Source organism: Lathamus discolor, chromosome Z (assembly GCF_037157495.1).
Source record: "Lathamus discolor isolate bLatDis1 chromosome Z, bLatDis1.hap1, whole genome shotgun sequence".
Lineage (NCBI taxonomy): Eukaryota > Metazoa > Chordata > Aves > Psittaciformes > Psittacidae > Lathamus > Lathamus discolor.
This window is the reverse complement of record NC_088909.1, coordinates 65,042,180-65,063,234: the sequence shown is the minus strand read 5'-3', so window position 1 is coordinate 65,063,234 and position 21,055 is coordinate 65,042,180. Positions and strand designations below refer to the sequence as shown.

The 21,055-nt window shown below is 40.9% G+C and overlaps 1 protein-coding gene across 3 annotated transcripts in view; it reads right to left on the bottom strand.

The window, feature by feature from the left end:
- The window catches only part of MFSD14B (major facilitator superfamily domain containing 14B), a 40,047-nt gene that overhangs the window by 4,470 nt on the left and 14,522 nt on the right, over positions 1-21,055 (bottom strand). For all 3 annotated transcript variants that reach the window (XM_065662078.1, XM_065662079.1, XM_065662080.1), the window contains exons 4-11: positions 19,891-20,018; positions 18,938-19,052; positions 16,820-17,038; positions 15,526-15,639; positions 14,929-15,000; positions 8,720-8,832; positions 7,733-7,830; positions 2,710-2,867 (exon numbers count right to left, since the gene is read on the bottom strand). In XM_065662078.1, the coding sequence (XP_065518150.1) occupies positions 2,710-2,867; positions 7,733-7,830; positions 8,720-8,832; positions 14,929-15,000; positions 15,526-15,639; positions 16,820-17,038; positions 18,938-19,052; positions 19,891-20,018 (1,017 nt within the window). The remainder of the gene's footprint in view (positions 1-2,709; positions 2,868-7,732; positions 7,831-8,719; positions 8,833-14,928; positions 15,001-15,525; positions 15,640-16,819; positions 17,039-18,937; positions 19,053-19,890; positions 20,019-21,055) is intronic.

The window sequence follows — 21,055 nt, the reverse complement described above, 5'->3', positions numbered from 1 at the left end:
TGTAGTTGCAGTAATACTCACTACTACAGCAATGGAAACAAAGGAGGAAGAACTATTTTTAATTCACGTCAACAGTACACTGGGTTTGAGCAAGGTTCAGCACAGGAACAGTGCATTCTCAATTGAGCTTATATAGACTCACAGCTTTTGAAAAACAGGGGTAGAATACAAGCTTCAGCATCAGAAGATAACAAACAACGCTTGTCACAGACTAAAACACATTGCACATCAGTTAACTGCAGTTCCAAAGACTTCCAGTAACTTTTTAAAAAAAGTCGTGATTATTAAAACTTGTAATTAGAATGCTTCTTACTGAAAATTTATTAGCATTTAATAAAATCAAAATAACATTTTTCAAAGTATGTATACCTGTACAGCAACTCCTTGTTATCAATTTAAAACACTGAAGAAAATCCAAGCTAGGCTTGTACGCATCCACTAATTTCCTAGTCTAATCTTGGTGCATTCCCTGGTTTTCACTTCCACTCATTTTACTTGAATTAATTTTTAAAGCTATGTAATATTTAAACTGGGGAGTTCTTTCACTAGACTTAAACTTACTAGACTTAAACATAAGAATTAGTAGGAAAAAAAGTTTGGTTTTTTTTTCCTGAATAATAGTTTTACATGTTAGATGCCTAGGAACTATTAACAGGGAGAGATATAATTACAGATATTTAACAAAGATTTGAGTACCTACATAATAAGAGCTGTGCCACTGAAACAATAGTTACTCAAATACTTACTGATTTTGCTGTACTGATAACTAAAAAATGAGTACTTAATAATAAGTAGGTTTTCAAGAAAACAAGAACATCTGGAAGAGCAGTTTAATTTATACTTGCAGCTTAGAAAAATCATTTTTTCATACAGGAGCTCTAACATTATGCTTCAGTACAGGAATTTCTTCAACCAAAAGCCTTAGGAAATTCCACAACATAAGTTTTGACTCATTTATAACTTACTGAAACAGTCAGTTCCTTCACTGCACACATTTGGGCTACTTCAACAAAACGCACCACAAGAACATTCTTGCAGTAACAAAATATACTGAAATCACTTGTGACAGAAATGTGTATACAAGGTCAAAAAAGACAACAGACTCCCTGTCCCCAAGAAAAGCTTATGTGATTCAATGCTTTAAAAAAGAGTTCAAGAGCAAAAGTTTAAGTAATGGAAGCATGACAAGGCTCTCGAAAACCTGAAATTATTATTATAAAGGTTTTCCAATATTTTACTACAGTTTCCTTTTTGTACAACAAAAAGAATGTCTTTGCCCCCTTACTCTATTCGGTTCACTTGAGCAAATTACAGAGCACCCCACCACATTACTTTGTCAAAATCCTAAGAACAACATAGTAGCTGAAGAGGTCAGAGCAATCAAGCAAAAAAGAAAAAAGGTCCATAAGATCCTCCAAATTCTGGTAAGAACACATTTGATACTTTGGAAGCCAAATAGGAAAGCACAAAAATGCAGACCTGAAACAAAGTCGGAAGGGATTAAAAAAGAAAAAAAAAGGCAAAAAAATAAAGAGATTGGAGAGACTTACTGAATCATAGAATAGTAAGGGTTGGAAAAGATCTTAAGATCATCTAGTTCCAACCCTCATGCCATAGGCAGGGACACCTCACCCTAGACCATGTCTACGAAGGCTCTAACCAACCTGGCCTCGGACACTGCCAGGGATGGAGCATTTACCAATCATTTGGGAAACCTGTTCCAGTGCCTCGCCACCCTCACAGTAAAGAACTTCTTCCTTATATCCAATCTAAACTTCCCCTGTTTAAGTTTGAACCCGCTACCCCCTGTCCTATCACTACACTCCCTAACGAAGAGTCTCTCCCCAGCATCCTTATGCGCACCCTTCAGATGCTGGAAGGCTGCTATGAGGTCCCCACGCAGCCTTCTCTTCTCCAGGCTGAACAGCCCCAACTTTCTCAGCCTGTCTTCATACAGGAGGTGCTCCAGCCCCCTGATCATCCTCGTGGCCCTCCTCTGCACTTGTTCCAACAGTTCCATGTCATTTTTATGTTAAGGACACCAGAACTGCACACAATACTCCAAGTGAGGTCTCACGAGAGCAAAGTAAAGGGGCAGGATCACCTCCTTCGACCTGCTGGTCACACTCATTTTGATGCGGCCCAGGACTTCCAGAGAAATGTTGTAAAGGATTAACTTCTCCTCCAGGTAAGAAAGGATGGTGAACAGAACAGCATTGTTAACTGCTGTTTAAAAAATAAAAACAAAACAAAACGACAACAACAACAAAAAAACCCACACAAAAAAACCCAAAACCCAAACAAACAAACAAAACAAAAAAAAAAAAACCCACATAAATAATTAACCTGTTGCTGTGAGGTTAAAAAATAAACCTGTTACAATTTACTGAGTTACAAAAATTATTTTCCTATTGTGACAATTTCATGTTTCACTGTAACTCAGAATTACAGCTGTGTTTTGAGTAGATTTATGTGAAAGCTAACCAATTCTGTTAAATACTGAAACCAAAGCTGCTACTACTGTAAATCTGAATATTTACTATCAAATTTAACTTACAAGTGATCTTAATGGTTCAATAAAGGTGACAAGCAAGAATTACATAGTTCAAGAATCAGATATCAACATTTTAAAATCAACCAAAAATGACAAGATTATTACCCTTTTACCAGTGTCTACAACACAAACTTCACATCAAATTTTAAATCTACCTCATCACTGGGATCTTGCATTGCTTTTTTTCCAGAAGTCTGATCAGGTGGCAATTCACTGAGCTCCACATGAAAAAGAAAGAAAATAAAGCCATACAGTGCTGGTCCCAGGCCATTGCACAGACCTCTTACTCCAGTTATTATTCCTTGGACAACACCTAATGAAGAAAAGAAAATAAGACCAGGATTATTATTTTTTTCTAATCAAGAATTAAACCTTGGGAGCCAACAGCTCTAAGTGTATTTTAATGGCTGTTCCAAAATAGCACATCACATAATTATTTCTACATATTACAATCTTAAGAAATATACTGAAGAAAACTTCGCTGGATTTAAGTGATTCTCTGCATGACCACAGTCTGTTACTGTACTTGCGTGCTACTGGGAACAATATGAGTTTTGAAAATGAGTAACTAAATTTACGTGCATGTTTGCAAGTCTAGTTTTCTGTGGTAGCTCTTCCACCTTCACCTAAACCCTACAATGAAGAAAGCAGAGGTTAAGTCTGGTACCAGCTCAATTTATTTTCAAGTGAAATTTAGAGTAGTCTATCTATGTTAAGGGTTGCTACTGGCTAAATATGCACAAACTGTAGCAGATTTCTTCCCCTTAGTCTAATTCCAGGATTTACTGTAGTATCGAATTTTGGGGCAGTATATTCAGCAATACTGAAGTAAATTCACAATACTAGACTGGTTGTAGTTTTACATTGGACTATTTCAAAAGCTTGATTAATCAGAGTTCTATAGGTGTCTTTCTGTTTCAACTCCTCTGGTCAAGGAGGCTTTAAACTAGATGCGTTGGGGGAGGGGGGCATCATTCCATCCCAACACACCCAGTCAGTTGCCAACACCTATAATAAATGCTCAGAACAATGTAGATATATTCCAGCTGCTCCAGCCAACGAGCCGGCTTCAATTGGAGCTCGTCTCAGATGCCTCTATACAAACGCCCGTAGCATGGGGAACAAATAGGAGGAATTAGAGATGTGTGCACATCTATGGGGGTATGATATAACAGGCATCACAGAAACATGGTGGGATGGCTCCTATGACTGGAGTGTTGGAATGGGAGGTTACAGGCTCTTTAGAAAGGACAGGCCTGGCAGGTGGGGAGGGGGAGTTGCCCTTTATGTTAGGGAAAGGCTGGAGAGTATGGAACTCTGTCTGGGGGCAGGTGAGCAGTTTACAGAGAGTTTGTGGGTCAGGGTTAAAGGGAAAACAGCCGTGGGCAACATTACTGTGGGGATATGTTACAGGCCGCCTGATCAAGGAGAACCTGTGGATGAAGCACTCTACAGACAGATAGGAAAAGCCTCACGCTCGCAGGCCCCTGTTCTCATGGGGGATTTCAACCACCCTGATATCTGTTGGAACAATGGCACTGCACGGCACAAGCAATCCAGGGGGTTCCTTGATTGTGTGGAAGACAACTTCCTTCTGCAAGTAATAGAGGAGCCGACAAGGAGAGGTGCCATGCTTGACCTTGTGCTCACCAACAGGGAAGGGCTTGTTGAGAATGTGGTACTCCAGGGCAGCCTTGGATGCAGCAATCATGAGATGGTCAAATTTGAGATCCCCAGGACAGTGAGAAGAGCGTGCAGCAAGCTCACTGCCCTGGACTTCAAAAGAGCAGACTTTGGCCTCTTCAGGAACCTGCTTAGTAAGGTTCCATGGCATATAGCCCTGGAGGGCAGGGGGGCCCAAGACTGTTGGTTGATATTCAAGGAGCACCTGCTACAAGCTCAGGAGTGCTGCATCCCAACTAGAAGGAAGTGCAGCAGGAGGGCCAGGAGACCTCCTTGGATGGATAAGGAGCTGCTGAGGAAAATTCAAAGGAAAAAAGAGGCTTATAAAAAATGGAAGCAAGGACAGGCGGCCTGGGTAGAGTACAGGGATGTTGTCCGGGAAGCTAGGGACCAGGTTAGGAAGGCTAAGGCCCAGTTAGAATTAAACCTAGCCAGGGATGTTAAGGATAACAGGAAGGGATTCTACAGGTACGTAGCAAACAAAAAACAGACTAGGGACAACATAGGCCCCCTGAGGAAGCTTTCAGGAGAACTGGCTACACAGGATTTGGAGAAGTCTGAGGTTCTGAATGACTTCATTGCCTCGGTCTTCACTGGCAAAGGCTCTGACTGCACCACGCAGTACTTAGAAGGTAGACGCAGGGACTGTGAGAATGAAGACCTTGGGCCCACTGTAGGAGAGGATCTGGTTCGAGACCATCTTCAAAATCTGAACGCACACAAGTCCGTGGGACCTGACGAAATCCATCCACGGGTCCTGAAGGACCTGGCAAATGAAGTTGCTAAGCCACTGGCCATCATATTTGAAAAATCATGGCAGTCAGGTGAAGTTCCCAATGACTGGAAAAAGGGAAATATAACCCCCATTTTCAAGAAGGGGAAAATAGAAGACCCAGGGAATTACAGAGCAGTCAGTCTCACCTCTGTGCCTGTAAAGTCTTGGGGCACATTCTCCTGGATGGCATGCTAAGGCACATGAAAAACAACAAGGTGCTTGGTGACAGCCAGCATGGCTTCACTAAGGGGAAATCCTGCCTGACCAATTTGGTGGCCTCTATGATGGGGCTACAGAAATGATGGATAAGGGTAAAGCTGTTGATGTCATCTACCTGGACTTGTGCAAAGCGTTTGACACTGTCCCCCGCAACATCCTTCTCTCTAAATTGGAGAGATATCAATTTGATGGATGGACCACTCGGTGGATAAAGAACTGGCTGGATGGCCGCACACAAAGAGTTGTGGTCAATGGCTCGATGTCTGGCTGGAGACTGTTAACGAGTGGTGTCCCTCAGGGATCGGTGTTGGGACCGGTCTTGTTTAACATCTTCCTCGCTGACATGGACAGTGGGATTGAGTGCGCTCTCAGCAAGTTTGCCGATGACACCAAGCTGTGTGGTCCGGTTGATATGCTGGAGGGAAGGGATGCCATCCAGAGGGACCTTGACATGCTTGTAAGGTGGGCTGATGCCAACCTTATGAAGTTCAACCACAACAAGTGCAAGGTCCTACACCTGGGTCAGAGCAATCCCAGGCACAGCTACAGGTTGGGCAGAGAAGAATTTGGGGGTGCTGGTCGATGAGAAAACGAACATGAGCCGGCAGTGTGCACTCGCAGTCCAGAAAGCCAAACATATCCTGGGCTGCATCAAAAGGAGCGTGACCAGCAGGCCGAAGGAGGTGATCCTGCCCCTCTACTCTGCTCTTGTGAGACCTCACCTGGAGCATTGCGTGCAGTTCTGGTGTCCTCAACATAAAAAGGACATGGAACTGTTGGAACAAGTCCAGAGGAGGGCCACGACGATGATCAGGGGACTGGAGCACCTCCCGTATGAAGATAGGCTGAGGAAGTTGGGGCTGTTCAGCCTGGAGAAGAGAAGGCTGCATGGAGACCTCATAGCAGCCTTCCAGTATCTGAAGGGGGCCTATAGGGATACTGGGGAGGGACTCTTCGTCAGGGACTGTAGTGACAGGACAAGGGGTAACGGGTTCAAACTTAAACAGGGGAAGTTTAGATTGGATATAAGGAAGAAATTCTTTCCTGTTAGGGTGGTGAGGCACTGGAATCAGTTGCCCAGGGGGGTTGTGGCTGCTCTGACCCTGGCAGTGTTCAATGCCAGGTTGGATGAAGCCTTGTGTGGGATGGTTTAGTGTGAGGTGTCCCTGCCTATGGCGGGGGGTTGGAACTAGATGATCTTGAGGTCCTTTCCAACCCTAACTGTTCTATGATTCTATGATTCTATGATTCAACTTCATGAAGTGATTGTGACAACAGTGTAACAAGTTTTTTGACAATCTTACAGATTAAGATTCTACAGAACACTGTTCTTAAAATATCAGTAGTCTGAACACCTGCTTCCTCCTTAAGGCAGTAATAACTTGTAAAATCAAAGGAAAGAAAACATGCCAAAAAAAGCAAGTTACCCAAATTTTTCTTCATAGGCTAACATGTAAGCTCAAATTCTCTGTGCCACTAGGTGGCAAAACTTCACTTTAGAAACTACCGTATTCCTGAGCTATAAACTGTAGCTTCCTCTATGTACAATTAAAAAAAAAAAAAAAAAACCACAAACCAGTGATTTCTGTCAAGTAAACTATTCATTTCATGACATAAAAAGAAAATACGTCTTTCAAAACTCTATTAGAAACAAAAAAGGGGGGGCAGGGGAATAATAAAACAAGCCGTGTAAAATACTGTCTTTTGCACCTTTCAAACTCAATAGAAATCTCCCTTTTAAAAATACGGTACCTCCCCCATATTTAACCGCACTAATCTAACTCCAAGTTGTAAAATGTTACAGCGAGACTGATACTCAGAATTTATATGAACAGACTGGGTTTTTCTACAGAGAACACTAAATCCATTTATTATATGCCAGTGTTATACTTTGTGATGACTCCCTCCCTTACTTCATTTTAAATGAAGAGTTATATTTCTGATTGTTCATTCCCCTTCATATTAAAATCAATGAATTCTTCCATTTTCTCGAACCAACTACTTACTTAAGCTTCCTTTTCTATTTCTTGAACATCTTAAGTATTATAGCAAATAGGGACAAATTTTCACTTAAATAGAGCTACTTGTCTGTTTCTTTTAATCTGGTAAAATGTGGGTTTAGTTTCCATTAAAAATATGGCATTGTTACCATAATCCTCATTATCTATTTAGAGAATATTACTTTTAATAAAAAAAAAAAAAGAGGAAGGAAAAGAACCATGAAAGTTACCACTTCTGTTTTTGCTGCTTTTGTGATACTTTTACTGGAATCTAGATGCTGCTGGTCAGACAAACTATATATTTCGCAAAGCAAATTTGATAAATCTGCGTATTTCCTTTCTCTCTAGATAGATTGGCAGACTTCCACAGCTACTACCAAAGAAATCATTATTCATCAACACATTTCAGAAGTACACCTAGATGAGTATTCTGCTTTCTAGTCAGAAGAGTTATTTAAGAAAGTAGTCTGATGCTGGAACAGAAATTCATTCAATACTCACCTTGTTGGTCTGACTCTGCATTTCGTGAAACCAGAGCGCCAACTGCCGGAAATGTAATGCTTGACATCGCTGCTACACCTCCTGCTACCCACATCATCCTGTGTTAAATACATAATCTGAATTGAAAATGAAACTGCTCATATAATTTCTCTCCACCCCCCAAAAAGTGCCACAAGGGTACTTACAAAAGTACTCTTATTAAAATATCTAAAGACTGAAAATCATCCAGTATGGGCTTTCTCCCTACTTCCCTTCCACAAATAACCCTGAGATTGTTGGAACAGAAGCATTTTTGATACTACACTACCTTTACAGCAAATAAAAAGATGGGAGTGGGAGTGAAGTAATGCACAGACTTTCCCTCTCCAAAGGCTGTACAAAGGAACAATGTCACTCACAGGGTGTCCCGGTGAGGCAGTTCTCTACCTTGTATAACTCACTACAAATTGCTCTGATAAAGAACTAGCATTTATCACTGTTAGTACAATAAACTTCGTAAAGAAACAGCTGTTCCAACTTTGCTAGTTGACTTCACTTCCAGTTTTTCCAACAGAAGAAAATCAATATAGTTTCCAAGACCAAATACATTTATAGTAGGAGAATAGCATGTCAGAAAATAAAAGAAAAAGAGGTCCAGTAACTGACTGATAGAATGGATCTAGTGGAATTACTGGAGAGAACATACTAGCTTGTGAGTTTAAGGAAAAGTTTTAACCACATTTGTAGATGTAAAATGCAGCTGACCAAAATGATGCAAAGACTCCTTTTTCAAAAGGTCTGTTGGTCTGCAGCTTGTACAACATACCTGGAATATTCTATAATTCCTACATGTGCAAAATGCATATGGAACTTTAATAGCGTAACACAAGAATGCTCATCTCGCACAGCATTTACATACTCATGATAACCAAATTAAATGGCAGAATTTCTTGGGAAAAACATTTTCAGTTCCTTAATAGGTATGTACCTAGGAATATGTGTGCTTACCAAGCCTGAGATCCAAAACCATACCAAGCCAACTGAAGGATTTGAAAGCCAAGGCCAAGGAGAACTGTATTTTTGTTCCCTATAGACCTCATCAAGATACCAAGAAACACAGTCTGCAAGAGAAATTGGTTAATCCAAAAGTTATTTTAAAAAGCCAGATTGCTAAAGTAATATCTCCTTCTACACAAAATATTTCAGAAGAGCTTTCAACTGCTGAGGAAATTCACACTATTTGTGCTCTTACTTTCCCTGTATTAAGTCCAAAATGCAGACCAGTCATAACATTTGATGTACAAACATTCTTCTATTAAAGAATTTTTACTTCAGGACATTGAGAAGTGTATGTACTGCCTTCTCTATGGATGTTTTATCTCAATGTCTGCTTCTACTGTAAACAGGTTTTTGTTTCCAGCTCTACAACTCTGTTTCATTGAAGTCTAGAGAGTTCCACAATGAATGCTTGTACCACGTTAAGATAGTACAGGCTGGATATTGGTTGAATTTAACAGTATCTGTATACTTACTATGTCACTTAAATTTACTAGTATCTACATACTAATGAAAAAAAAAAATAAAAGACTCAGCTCAGACAAAAGTATTCTCTTTAGGTCAGGTGAATTACTATCCAAAGTTACACTTAAAACAAACAACTAAATACTGATGCTTTTCCAACTTTACCACATGCAGTGAAATTTGGCCAAGGTCAGTTCCTAGGCATCTTTAATTACATTTCCTGCTCTTTACACCACTGACACGACTTTTTTATTTCCTAATAAATCCTAATGGAAGACCACTGTTTTTCATCTGTTGGAAGTGTTTCTGCTGAGGGGCAAGGCTGTCTCAATCCAGGTACAACAGGAATACATTCATGGCAAGAAGCAGCCTGCACATAGTAAGGCCTAGTATGTATGGAAACCTCACTCAGTTAACAGAGCACACCTTTCTTTTTTTTTTTTTTTTTTTTCTTTTTTTTTTTTTTTTTTTTAACGTAAATAACTCAGCAACACATCAGCAAAAAGCCAAAGAGAATAAAACAACTGCAGAGCAGGGCACACTTCCCTTCTCACACAAATCTTATACTAGCTTTCTTGTTCTCATTCAAGACAAAGCTAGCTTGAAAGCCAAACAGGAAGAATACACTAATTCTATCCACATGCGATCGGTTCTTTCTAGAAATATCCAAAATGCCAACACAAACCAGTTTTAGGAAGCAAAGGTGGTTTCAAGAAGTGACACTTTTCAAAGAGTTCAAAAGCTTTTTCAAAAACTCAAAGATTTTCAGCAAAAATACAGGTCTGGATAAAATATGACTGGCAAATATCAGTGCACATTAACAGCATCAGAACAAAGCACACAATAAGGATTAAAATAATGCCTTGAATTGATGAAGGACACAATTGACACCAGTAAAACTGGTAAACACTAAGATGTGTTGTTTACATCAAACCCTTAAGACCTCCACCTTGCTAAGAATGGCAACAAGGTTACATTGAATGTGCCATTCCTTTTCCAGTTAACACAACAGGAAGACAGGAAAACTGTACCCATAAAGATACCTAAGATCGCATCATAAGAAATGTTTGATTTCTAAAGTGTATAAAGCACCTGCACAAAAATCAGCTCACTGTTCCCAATTAAGATATATAAAAGCAATATACCGGTTCTTCACGGTTCCTCCATACCCATGCTGAGCCTCAATAACCCTCAACAAACAATGTCAATTCCTGTGTTGTCTGTATGTAAATTTGATATAATGAGCCAAATCAAGAGATGAAAGAACATGACTTTTGCTTAACATAACTCATTTCCCTTTCAGAAGGCCTTGTATTAAGTAACCTATTTCCTACATTATAAAACAATATAAAGCAAGTGTTCCAGTAAATTTACTGATCCAAGCACAGCAAATTTTATTTTCATTTTCCCATGCCCTGGTGCAACAATTCTAAAATAATTCAGATTTAAAGCAAGACATTTACCCAGAGTACAAACCATAAAATCATAGAACGGCTTGTGCTGGACGGAACCTTAAAAATCATCTAGTTCCTACCCACCTTCCACTACACCAGGTTGCTCAAAGCCTCACTCAACCTGGCCTTGCACACTGCCAGGGGTGGGGAACCCACAGCTTCTCCAAGCAACCTGTGCCAAGGTCTCACCACCCTCACAGCAAGAAATTTCTTCCTAACATCTAATCGAAATATGCCTTTTCAGTTTAAAGACGTTACCCCTTGCCTACCAGTACAAGCCCTTCTAGAAAGTGCCTTTCCAGATTGCTTGTAGGCCCCCCTTAGGTACTGGAATAAGCTGCTATGAGCTTAAGCTGCTATAAGGTCTCCCCAGAGCCTTCTCTTCTCCACGTTAAACAAGCCCAGCTCTCTCAACCTCTCTTCACAGGAGAGCTGCTCCAGCCCCCTCATCATCTTCATGGCCCTCTTCCGGACTTGCTCAAGCAGGTCCATGTGCCTCTTGTGTTGGGGGCCCCAGACTGGATGCAACATTGCAGGTGAGGTCTCGTGACAGCAGAGCACATGGGGACAATCATCTCTCTTGGCCTGCTGGCCATGCTTCTTTGGACGCAGCCCACAACACGGTTGGCTTTCTGGGCTGCAAGTGCACATTGCTGGGTCACGCTTTGCTTCTCATCAACCAATACCCTCAGGTCTTTCTCCTCACGGCCGCTCTCAATCCATTCTCCACCCAGCCTGGATTTGTGCTTGGGATTGTTTCAACCCAGGTGAGGAACTGGAACCTTGTATTTGGCCTTGTCTCTGACAAAGATGTTAAACAGCACTGGTCCCAATACCGATCCTAGAGGGACACCAGTCCTCATTGGTCTCCGCTCGAGTATCGAGCTGTTCACTGAAACTCTTTGAGTGCGACCCTCCAGCCAATTCCATATCCACTCAGTGGTCCATCTGTCGAATCCACGTCTTTCTAATTCAGAGCCAAAGACATCACGCAGGACAGCATCAAATGATTTGCGGAAGTCCAGGCAGATGATGTCACTTGCACCTTCATTACTCACTAACATCACAGCTCCATCTTGGAAGGCCACCACATTTGTCAGGCATGATCTGACAGTACCAATCACTTCCTTTCCATGTGCCTTAGCATAGTTTCCACATGGATCTGCTCCATGATTTTGCCAGGCACTCAGGTGAGACTGATACGGGGTCTTCCTTTTTTCACCCTTTTTAAAACAGGGATTCTATTTCCCCTTTTACATCAGTGGGAACATCACTGGACTGCCACGACTTCTCTATCATGGATAGTGGCTTAGGCACTTCATCTGCCATTTCTCTCAGGATCTGTAGATGCCTCTCATGAGGTCTCGCAGACCCATGCCCTTCAAAGTCCTTAGATTCTCTTGAACCTGATCTTCTCCTGCAGCAGGAGGTTCTTTATTCTCTCAGTGCGTGCATTTGCCTTCTGTGACTTGGGGAGTGTGGCTGGAGCTCTTGCTGGTGAAGACCAAGGGAAAAAAGTCACCGAGCACCTCAGCCTTCTCCACATCCCAGGTAACGGTGTCTCCCATTTCCTTCCACAGGGAGGCCACATTTGCCTGGTCTTCCTTTTATTGCCAGCATACCTACAAATCTTTCCTCATTGCACTTGATGTCCCTGATGAGATTTACTTCTGTCAGTGCTTTAGCTTTTCTAAGCTGATGCCTGACTTCCTCTTTCTCAGGATGCAATGCTCGTGAACTTGAAGGTGGTGATTCTGGAATACTAACTAGCTTTTTGTGGCCCCTCTTTCCTCCAGTGGTATATCCCATGTTCCAAGGAAATCCCTGAAGCGGACAACGTCTACTCTCCTGAAGCGCAGGACAGTGAGCTTGCTGTGTGCTCTCCTCACTACCTTAAGGATCTTGAACTGCACCATTTCCTGGTTACTGCAGCCAAGGCTGCCCTCCAGCTTTACATTCCACACCATCTTCTCCTTGTTGGTGAAAGTCCTGTATTGTACCTTGTTGTCTTCTCCGTCACTTAAGAGGGAAGATATCATAAACAAATTCCAGGAACCTCCTGGATTCCTTACTTCCTGCTGTATTCTCCCTCTAACAGATATATCAGGATGGTTGAAGTCCCATGTGGGGACCAGCGCTCATGAACATGAGGCCACACCTACCTGTCTACAGAGAAGGCCTCATCTACTCAGTCTTCCTTGTCAGGCAGCCTTTAGCAGACCCCTGCTTCAAAGTCACCTGCCACTGCCCTCCCTTTAATTCTGACCTATGAATTCTCAGTCAGCTCCTCATCCATCCCCAGGTGGAGCTTCATGCACTCCAGCTGTCCACTGTCACTGAGGTCAACAGGCTCTCTTCTCCCTTGCCTGTCCTTCCTGAAAAAGCTTATATGCTTCCATTTGAACACTCTGGTCATACGAGCCAATCCCACCACATCTTCATGATGTCAAGAAGATCACAGCCCTGCAGGCATGCATACATCTCCAACGCCTCTTGTTTACTCTCCATGATACAGGTATTGGCACACAGGCATTTAAGGTGGCCTCCCAGTGAAGTTGACTTACTGGCTGGGGTAGCTGAAATTTTCTTTCTGCTGCTGTTCAGGTGTTCTCCTGCTGACCTGCGATCCCTCTCCAGACTATGCATTTCTCACTGGCACTGGCATCAAACTGGTAAGAATGGTAAGAATAGTACAGATTGAGGTTCCTCTCCCCTGGCAACTTTAGTTTAAAGCCTTCTTCACCATGTGGGCAAGCTTATGACCAAAGATGCTCTTTCTCTTCTCTGACAGACAGACCCCATCAGCCCACAGCAGACCAGGTTTCTCAAAGTGAGCCCCATGGTCTAGGTTGCCAAACCCCTGGCTCTGGCACCAGTCCATAACCCATAATTACTTAGACTCAACTGGCCCTTTCAAACCCTTTCCCTGGGTTCCACTGGTGCCCATGTAAACAACAGCAGCAAATAATAGTGAACTTCACAAGGCTTAGTAGTTTCTCGGTGACATCCCTGATTATGAGCCCCTGGTAAACAGCACACCTCTCTAGAAAGTGCATCAGGTTGGCAAACGGGTGTTTCATACTGCACAGAAGAGAGTCGCCTACCAGTATCAACAATCATCTTTTCTTAGTTGTGTTGGTTGTTATACGGGGAGCAGACTGGGCTGCTGTATTCAGCTCCAGCCTCTCTTCCGATGTGACAGGTCTTTCCTCTTTAGTCTAATGCAGTTCAGCAAGGGTACCTCTAGGCTTTGGGGATGCTTCTCCCTCCTGCAAGTCCTTCCCACTGCAAGCTTCAATCCTTCTGTGTTATCCGCCCATTCCCTTCTGTGAGTGCTAGAGGGGAATTCTTGTCTTTTTGGCTGTGGGTCCACTGCAGACTGTGCTTGGAACCAGCTAACACCTTCTTAGTATCCTTGATGTTGCAACAGCCTTCTCACTGCCTCCTGCAGCTAAGCCATCTGCTCTAGGTTTTCCACTTAAGCACACCTTCTCCAGGCAGGTCTGCTGCCTGTCACTGCCCCACGAGAAAGGTCTGGGCATTTCCTGCACTCGAGTTCTGCTCTGCAGCCTCTCCCTTCGCAGCTTCATCTGGGTGCAGGCACAGGAGCAGATCCCCCAGCCAGTGCCACAGCCTTTGCTCTCATGAGTGCCCACCATTCTGCCTTGAGAGTCTGACCTGTGCAGGTGGCCACAGAATGGTGCTCAGTTGCTGGGCTATTGGATTTCAAGTCTCTCTACCTGGCCAGTAGAATGTCTGTCCTTCAAAGACAGAGCCTCAAAAGTGAACTGCCATGCAATCTGCTGCACCACAACCCAGCCGATGTGCTATGCCCTGTTGGACTGCCCTGTTGGTGGTGCTCCTGCTCACTCCTGCTCCCCAGGGCTGACATGTGTGGGAGTGGGGGGTGACCACTGTTAGTCCAGGCCCCACACATGCTTCATCAGCCATTCTCATGTGAGCTGCTGGCTCTGTCAGGTCTTGGCACGCCCTTGGGGTTTTTCAGGCTCATGAACCTTTCACCCCATACACTGTGATCCCCAGCTCCTCTGTGAAATGTCCCTCCTCCAGAGCTGAACACCTCAACAAGTTGCAGAAAGAAATGAATATAACATTTAGTGAATGCAAGATATACTGGCATTTTAGAGCATGTAAGAAGTTTATAGACTTAACAGTTGGAAGAGTGTGCCTTGACATACAGTTTGTACCACCTAATTAAACACTAAAAAGAATACAGCTTACCTGAGCTATTATAGACAGAATGCCTACCACAGCAATAAATGCTGCAATGCTGGCAGATCCAAAACCTATAATCTGAAGAGAAGCAGAAGATACATAAAACAAATGCCAAACACAGTCCAATCACAAGCAAAGAAGTATCTTTATCAAAGAAAACACTGATCTCTGCTTATAATCTAAATCTATACAGAAAGCGTCTCCTCTTCCAAGAATAATCCCTAACTTGACTGATAGCCAAGAAATCAATACAAGAAGAAGAAAAAAAATGCCTTCAAAAAAGGAGACAGAGGAAGTAATGTGTTTGGAAACTCCCACAGACACAATAGCTTTTCAATAGGCAAGCTCCCGTCTCAAAATACACAAACTGCTCTGTGAAACGGTAACAAAGGTCTACCTAACTTTATGAACACATGCTTAAACTTATGGCAGGGTTTACACACCAGGAGTCAAGTCCTGGCTTAGCAAAGTACACTGACTTTATTTTTTAAAGCTGTATTTTGCAGGAACATAGTTTTCTGAGCAAAGTCTTCAATAAGAAACATGTCTTAGGGAATACTTATTTAAATGTCCTTAGTAAGTCACAAAGAGACCAACATTTACCTGTCGCAAGTACAGAAAAAAGCTTGAATACTGGCCAGCCTCAGGCAGGTAGGAGAGAAACACTGTAATGCATATCAGGAGAACTGTAGAATCTTTTCTAACTTTCTTCAAAGACTGTAAAGAAACAAAGCAAGTATTGGAACATTTATACAAAGTCTAATGAAAGCACAAAGAAAGCAGAAGGTAAATTCACTTTTTAAAAAATGTTTTAACTGTGCACATCAGTTTAAAAAAAAAAATCACACACGGAAACAGATAAGCTGAACACTAAGTTCTAAACAACTTCCTGTTATATATGGTTTGTGGTATCTGATTCTTTTGCAAAGTGTCCTTTGATTTTGAAGCTACTGCTCAGTGCCAGATTACAAGTATTCACTGAAAACAGCATCATACAGTATTTAGGGAAATGTGTATCTTCTAACTGATCTCCATAACAATCTGTTCAGAAGATGCTAGCAAATAATATAGCCTCATTACAACTGTTTCTCTTCCCAAACTACAAGAGTTACTTTTCCTTGTTCACCCTTATACTTGTTCACCTTATAGTTTTTTACCCATAATATGAATCACTTTGAGTAACTAGTAAATTGTAAACAAATTCTTTTAACCGCATTCTTTCAAGCTTGTCACTCATCTCTTAGCATTCATAAGCAGTTCCCAGCAAGATGAAATCTCATGAAGAACAATCACTCTTTCCCCTCTTAAGATGTCAAGGTGTAACACAAACACAAATTAGCGAAGTAAGTGTAAATAACCAAACAAGTCACTAGAATGACTGCATGTTTTAACCCTTCCTATATATGCCTGCAGAAAAATCAGACTTTACAGATTCAATCTAGAATAAAAAGAAATCAAATACAGCCAAAAGTGGAATTCAGGACTGGGGAGACATGTTGCCAACCAAAACTAGCAAGCATAAGATGAATATGGAAAGTTTTATAGGATCAGCTTTTAGGATCTGTAGCAGAGTAAATATTCAGCATTTCTCTTACGATAAAACAGAATTAGCATTTCTCTTACGATAAAACAGAATAAGTTAGAAAAGGAAAGCATTTTCTTTTTGGATTTCAAAACAAACATTGTTTCCTATTTAAGAATTATTTAATCCATAAAGTTTGATTTGGTTTCAGTTTTTAAGTGTAGCTAGACCTTTCATGCAAGAGTAAAGAACAGAGATTATGGAATACTGAACAGTCAACCTAGAAATAAGACTAAAGATTTCTCAAGCTTATAAAATGCAATTAATTATTATTGATCAATCATCAACTAATTATTAATTACTTATTACTCTTACTGCGAAAAGATCTGCTTGTTCCCACGATATAGAAGCTCCCCACGAAGCAGGTCTTATTTTTTCTGGCAAAGATTCAGGTACAGCTAGCAGAATGAAGCAGATGTCCACAACTGCCACCAATGTGGCCACTAGCACGACAAGGTTATCTCCATAGCTGGCAGACAAGTATGCTCCAATGGCAGGACTAGTTACCAAACTTGCTGCAAAAGTGGCAGACACCTGAACACAAGAACAGTTCACAAATTTGTTGAAGTAGTTGTTCTGCCACTGAAGAAAAATGAAGCAAACATCCCTCCCCAGAAATGTGATTTTGAAAATAACACCAGTCAAAATTAAGTAAAAAAATAAAACCATAAAAAAAAAAAAAAAACCAAAAAAAACACCAAGAAAAAAACCCTGCCACAGCAAACATGGGTCAAGATCAAATTTCCCATTTCCCTATCCTCCTCCACAGCCCACCAGAGGAGACAGAATTTGCAGTTAAAGAGCAAGTTTGGCCCAAAAGAAATAGCTCTTACTTTCAAATGCTCTAAAATGGTTTTGTTTTCCAATTACTAATTTATGAGATTTCACTGAAAAAATTGTCAGCACATTTAAATACTTGCCTAAGTGAACCTGAGCCTCAGCACTCTAGGTAATATACCAAGAATAATACATAATGCCTTTGTTAACAGTTTATATTTTAAATACATAACAAGCATAAGTTAGCACAGCAAACTAGAAAATCATTAGCTACATCTTCAACAACTGCTTTCCTTTATATTATGCTGTAGTGACAAGCAGCTACAGATCACTTACTATACTAACATACATTGGAGCATGATGAAAAATCAAGTACTGTAGCTAAATTTCACTATTAAAACCTTCAGGAAAGGTTGCAATAAAGCCAGTTTGTTTGTTTTTTTTAATGACTACTCTTTTCCAGTGCCCAAACTAAAAACACTCTGCAGAACTGTTTTACAGAATAAGAGCCCAAGCTAAAAACTTAGCTTTATGCAAAGCTAGAAAAAAAAGTCCTAAGGAAAAGGTGTAACAAACAGATTGGAAAGAGATACAGCCCTCATCAAAATAACCACAGTTTTGTCTGTCGCTTTATAGAATTTCAGATGAAGGTGTTTCTGTGAATAAACAAACAAAAACCCAAACAAAACAAACCTGTCTGAAGGCAGGCAAATATATGTCATATAAATATACTTAAAGCCCTCTTTAAAGGCAAGAGAAATAAAGAACAAATTCCAGAACTTTTGCACCTGTTGTCTGCTCTGCTAAACAATACATGCAAGTCTGGTCAAGAGAACTAAGTCCCTTTATTCTCTTAACTGTTAAATCAACTTCTGAGGAATCATCCATCTCTAAGGCTAAAAAGAAATGGCAACCTTAACAGCTCAAAGTACAGTACAGTCAGCCAAAAATCAAGTCCATGAACTGAACTGGGTAGTGAAAACATACGCACAGAGGATGAAGGGATAAATGACATTCGAAAGCTAAGGGCATCTGCCAATAAGCATCTACCAATGGGGCTCCAAAACCTAAACCAATATAGGTACTCATGAAAGCAAACTAAGAAAGAATTACACTATTACTGAAAAGGTTAGTTTGTACTTCCCTAAACTATTTTCTTCTTTTCTTGCTAATTAAAAAAGGTCACAACAAAGTTACCAAAACTACCACATTATGCATTTTCACCCTTCCTGACTGTTTTGACTACAGAAAAAGCCATTCTGTATTAAAAAGAAATCACATAAAAGGCAAATTATGTGTGGTGAAAAGATATTGCTAGATTAAAGTATTAGGTAGCTTTTATTAAATAACAAGTATTAAATAACCTTTAAGAACATTTCTTGTTCTGCCTACAAAACTTAAAACCTGTTTTGTTACACGTGCCTTCTATGCAGATAAAGTTGTCAAATTCTTACTCTGTTCCTATGAGCACAGAGCAGTCTGTGAGACACTGAAAAGTCTAACTTAAATTTCGCAAACTAACACAGTGCCTTGATGCTCAATATTCACTCTTATCTATCAACATTAACCAGGAAACAATCTGTGCACCAAAACACAAGTTCAATACGAAGGTCATAATCTGACCTTTTTTTTTTTCCCACGTTTAGCATATCTTACCAGTCCATAGGCTGTAATTCTTTCATGTTCTTGTGTTACATCAGCTACATAAGCAAATATTACAGAAAAGGTAACAGAAAAGATTCCAGACACCGAAATCATAGCGAAGTACCACCTAATGATTTAAAAGCAACAATTAGAAAGCTTAAGCTAAGACATCTAGCTGCTTTTTTACTAACCAACCAAGTTTGTATTTAAGATATGAGAAGTGTTCCTCAAGAACTAACATACACCTTTACTAGAGATGAATGACATAGTCTCACCTATATAGTGGAACAGCATTTTTTATATTCTACTGTTTACATCAGCCTGAAGTAAGTGCCCCTTTCAGGACAGGTTGCCTATACATTTTCACTCTCAAAGCTGAGGAAGTTATAAAAAATTAATTATCTGAGAACTCAGATTTTCAACCAATTAAGGAATAATGTATCACACATAACGACTCAGAAACTAAACTTTCAATGCACTCAGTGTACACAAACTTCTTTTGTAATCCTTCTACGCTACACAATGAATGTAAACAAAACTGAAGCCTCCACTCAGTTAAGACTTCAAAGTTACCTAATAAAGAGTTAAATGATCTAATTTACTGCAATTATACTATTCTGTGGTAAATAAATTCCAGGGTTCATTCAGTTTTACAAGTACGTTTCTTACAGCATTTTTAGTCCCCGGGGGGGAATAAAAATTAACAGCTGAGCTTAAAACCGAGTTAGACAGGACTATCAAACCATTAAATTAGCTATACTTGTGTATCTTAAAAGTAGAAATTATGAAATGCAATTTAGTTACATTTTTCACACTTGAAAAGCTACAGAATAACACAATCACATTTTCAATGGAAAGCGGCATTTCTCTTGTCTCATTGTCCCTCTCCCATTTTCCCAAACAACTTGCCTGCTTGGATTCCTGCTGTATTGAGAAGCTTGCTATTAGAAGTCTGTACCACTTACCATGGACTTATTCTCATTAATGGAATTGGGGCACAAGTGAAGAAAACTGTAATAAGAAGAAAATACTTTCTTCCCCATGCATCTGATAGAGCACCTATTAGTGGAGCACTAAGAAAAGAGAAAAAGCCCTGTGACAGAAAAAAAAACAATTAATGTGTATATATATTTACACTTCCAAGTTTTACTTCACAATATAGAAAAGAGCTACCAGCAAACTCCATTTGAAATTAACCACAAAAATATAGTTAACTAAAATAGTACGAAATTTCTTCTACCTTTTAATGATTCTGATATTTTGTATTTCAAATATATAAGACCTGACTGCAAAAAAAAAAACAAAACAACAAAAAAAAACCCCACATATATCTCTTCAAAATCAATTTAACTCAATACGGAGGTACCACAGACTGCAAAAGCTACTATAAAACCTCCTAAACATTGTATTACAGAAGTTTGTGTTGGAAGGAACCTTAAAGATCATCTAGTTCCAACCCACCTTCCACTACACCAGGCTGCTCAAAGCCTCACTCAACCTGGCCTTGCACACTGCCAGGGGTGGGGAACCCACAGCTTCTCCAAGCAACCTGTGCCAAGGTCTCACCACCCTCACAGCAAGAAATTTCTTCCTAACATCTAATCGAAATATGCCTTTTCAGTTTAAAGACGTTACCCCTTGCCTACCAGTACAAGCCCTTCTAGAAAGTGCCTTTCCAGATTGCTTGTAGGCCCCTCTTAGGTACTGGAATAAGCTGCTATGAGCTTAAGCTGCTATAAGGTCTCCCCAGAGCCTTCTCTTCTCCACGTTAAACAGGCCCAGCTCTCTCAACCTCTCTTCACAGGAGAGCTGCTCCAGCCCCCTCATCATCTTCATGGCCCTCTTCTGGACTTGCTCAAGCAGGTCCATGTGCCTCTTGTGTTGGGGACCCCAGACTGGATGCAACATTGCAGGTGAGGTCTCGTGAGAGCAGAGCACATGGGGACAATCATCTCTCTTGGCCTGCTGGCCATGCTTCTTTGGACGCAGCCCACAACACGGTTGGCTTTCTGGGCTGCAAGTGCACATTGCTGGGTCACGCTTTGCTTCTCATCAACCAATACCCTCAGGTCTTTCTCCTCACAGCCGCTCTCAATCCATTCTCCACCCAGCCTGGATTTGTGCTTGGGA